The sequence below is a fragment of the Trypanosoma theileri genome (assembly GCF_002087225.1).
Source record: "Trypanosoma theileri isolate Edinburgh chromosome Unknown TM35_Tth_270_V1, whole genome shotgun sequence".
Lineage (NCBI taxonomy): Eukaryota > Euglenozoa > Kinetoplastea > Trypanosomatida > Trypanosomatidae > Trypanosoma > Trypanosoma theileri.
The window spans coordinates 1-2208 of NW_021640112.1; the positions used below are offsets into that span (position 1 = coordinate 1).

Consider the following 2208-nt stretch of genomic DNA (forward strand, 5'->3'; position numbering starts at 1 on the left):
TTGTTGGGAGTTTCATTTAACTGTTAGAGTAATTAATGGAAAAGTTTGTTCGAGTGCAGCTGTTTCCTCGTTTTAGTGTGGTTGCGGGGTATTTTTGCCTTTCCTACTCTTTATTTTGGTCGACATTGATGGGTGAAATTGTCATTATGGGATGTGTTGGGGTATCGTTATTGGTACTACGATTTTCAGGGTTACCATTTTGTTTTAACTGAGATTCCCTCCTCGAACCCATATGTATCACGTCGTACCCAACTAATAAGTCTAATTTTGTTTTCTGATAGACAAAGTATGATCTACATGATTTGTGGGACTCGCATGTGAAACATTTTATTCTAGGAATGTTCTCTTATTGCTGCATCGTCCGTGTATTTTTTACATTACGGAAGGTTTTGGTGGAAACTCAGTGCGGAAAATGCACTTCTTGGTATAATGCTCTGAATCTTTGACAATGTTCATTGAGAGTCTCTGCATCTCTTATTGGGTTGCTAAGGGTTTCAGTATGTCTATTATCAGGTGTTTTTTTATTGTTTCTGATACACAAACTTATTCACAAAGACGTAATTCCTTGGAGATTTTATTTTCTTTCGTGTAATTTGGTGGGGTTCTTTGTAAACCATTACCGATCTCTCTGCTTTTCTGACGAAAACAAAAGAAAAATAAGCAGTGCGAAATTAGAGTGAGTGAATGTGTCTCTTCTCTTTTTTTTTCTTATTTGTTTTGATCTTTTGCAGCCACTATCACAACAACAGGTGGCAGGACTATATGTTAGTCCATCTGGAGAAGTGGTGGAAGAGCAAGGCCCACCGCCGAATCCGTGGTGCTCGCGGGGCGCGCTTTGCGAGCCTAAAGTTTCATGCTATTTATATCGTTACTGTGCTGGGGTTTATCGAATGGGTGATGCGCTCGACAGATGAACGGGCAGTCTATCACATAGCACCTCCACCGGTGCCCCCTCCGCCTCCACTTCCACACTCGGTTGGCTACGCCCTCTCTCAGGAAATGCCGCATCTGCGCTCGATGGAGTTGGAGGAGAATATACCGTCGCACGTGCCACAGATGCGGGGAATTGACTACGTCTCACTTAGAAAGGATGGTAAGTGGGTGTGATAGACCAGCAACACGCCGCTTCTGTAGTTTTCTTGTGTGGTATTTAATGATGAGAACACATAGGGATTTTTCAGACTGTCTTCTACTCTCTATGTCCAACATTGGTGTTGCACCGATTATCGCTCGTGTGGGATCTTTTTTTTTTCTTTTTGTTTTCCTTCTAGTACTGCTCTTCTACACATGCCTTTCGTTCACCCCTATCTATTGCGTTTAAAAATACAAACTACTCTTAGAAAACAAAAACAATCAAGTAAACACACAAACATCCAATTCTACCAAACTCATGTCCTGCGGTGAAGCCAAGCTCAACCACCCAGCTCCCCACTTCAATGAGGTGGCGCTGATGCCGAACGGAACCTTCAAGAAGGTGGACCTCGCCTCTTACAAGGGCAAGTGGGTGGTGCTGTTCTTCTACCCCCTGGACTTCACCTTCGTGTGCCCCACGGAGATCTGCCAGTTCTCAGATCATGTGAAGGAGTTCACAAGCATCAACTGTGAGGTCATTGCATGCTCCATGGACAGCGAGTTCTCGCACCTGGCATGGACAAATGTTGAGCGCAAGAAGGGAGGTCTTGGCAAGATGGAGATCCCCATCATCGCAGACAAGACCAAGTCGATCATGAAGGCATACGGTGTGCTGAAGGAGGATGAGGGTGTGTCATACCGCGGCTTGTTCATCATTGACCCGAAGCAGAACCTGAGGCAGATCACCATCAACGACCTTCCGGTGGGCCGCAACGTTGAGGAAGTCCTCCGCCTCGTGAAGGCATTCCAGTTTGTGGAGGAGCACGGTGAGGTGTGCCCTGCCAACTGGAAGCCTGGCTCCAAGACGATGAAAGCAGATCCAGTGAAGTCACAGGAGTACTTCAACAGCGTCTAGACGAAATAAGTGTAACCCAAGAGGAGCAAATTAAACAGAAAAAGAAAAATACGGGCTGACTATGAAAATCATTTTATTACCTTTTTCTGAAAATGAAGCATGTACGTTTTGTACGGCGAAGGGATTCTTTTCTTTTTTTCGATCGTATTTTCATATATTTGCTCTGTAAGGAAATCTAAAATATTCAGCAAAGAAGTAGGAATAAGCAGTAAAAAAGGGTT

The 2208-nt window shown here is 44.2% G+C and overlaps 2 protein-coding genes across 2 annotated transcripts; both read left to right on the forward strand.

Moving 5' to 3' along the window:
• Positions 1-762: 762 nt before the first annotated feature.
• TM35_002701000 (uncharacterized protein) lies at positions 763-1107 on the forward strand (the record flags this gene model as incomplete). The annotated part of the gene is made up of 1 exon (XM_029032066.1): positions 763-1107. The coding sequence occupies one exon, from the start codon at positions 763-765 to the stop codon at positions 1105-1107; it is 345 nt and encodes a 114-aa protein (XP_028876639.1).
• Positions 1108-1390: 283 nt separating this feature from the next.
• On the forward strand, positions 1391-1987 carry TM35_002701010 (tryparedoxin peroxidase; the record flags this gene model as incomplete). Its single annotated transcript, XM_029032067.1, has 1 exon — positions 1391-1987. One exon carries the CDS (start codon positions 1391-1393, stop codon positions 1985-1987), a length of 597 nt encoding a protein of 198 aa, XP_028876640.1.
• Between the last annotated feature and the right edge of the window lie 221 nt (positions 1988-2208).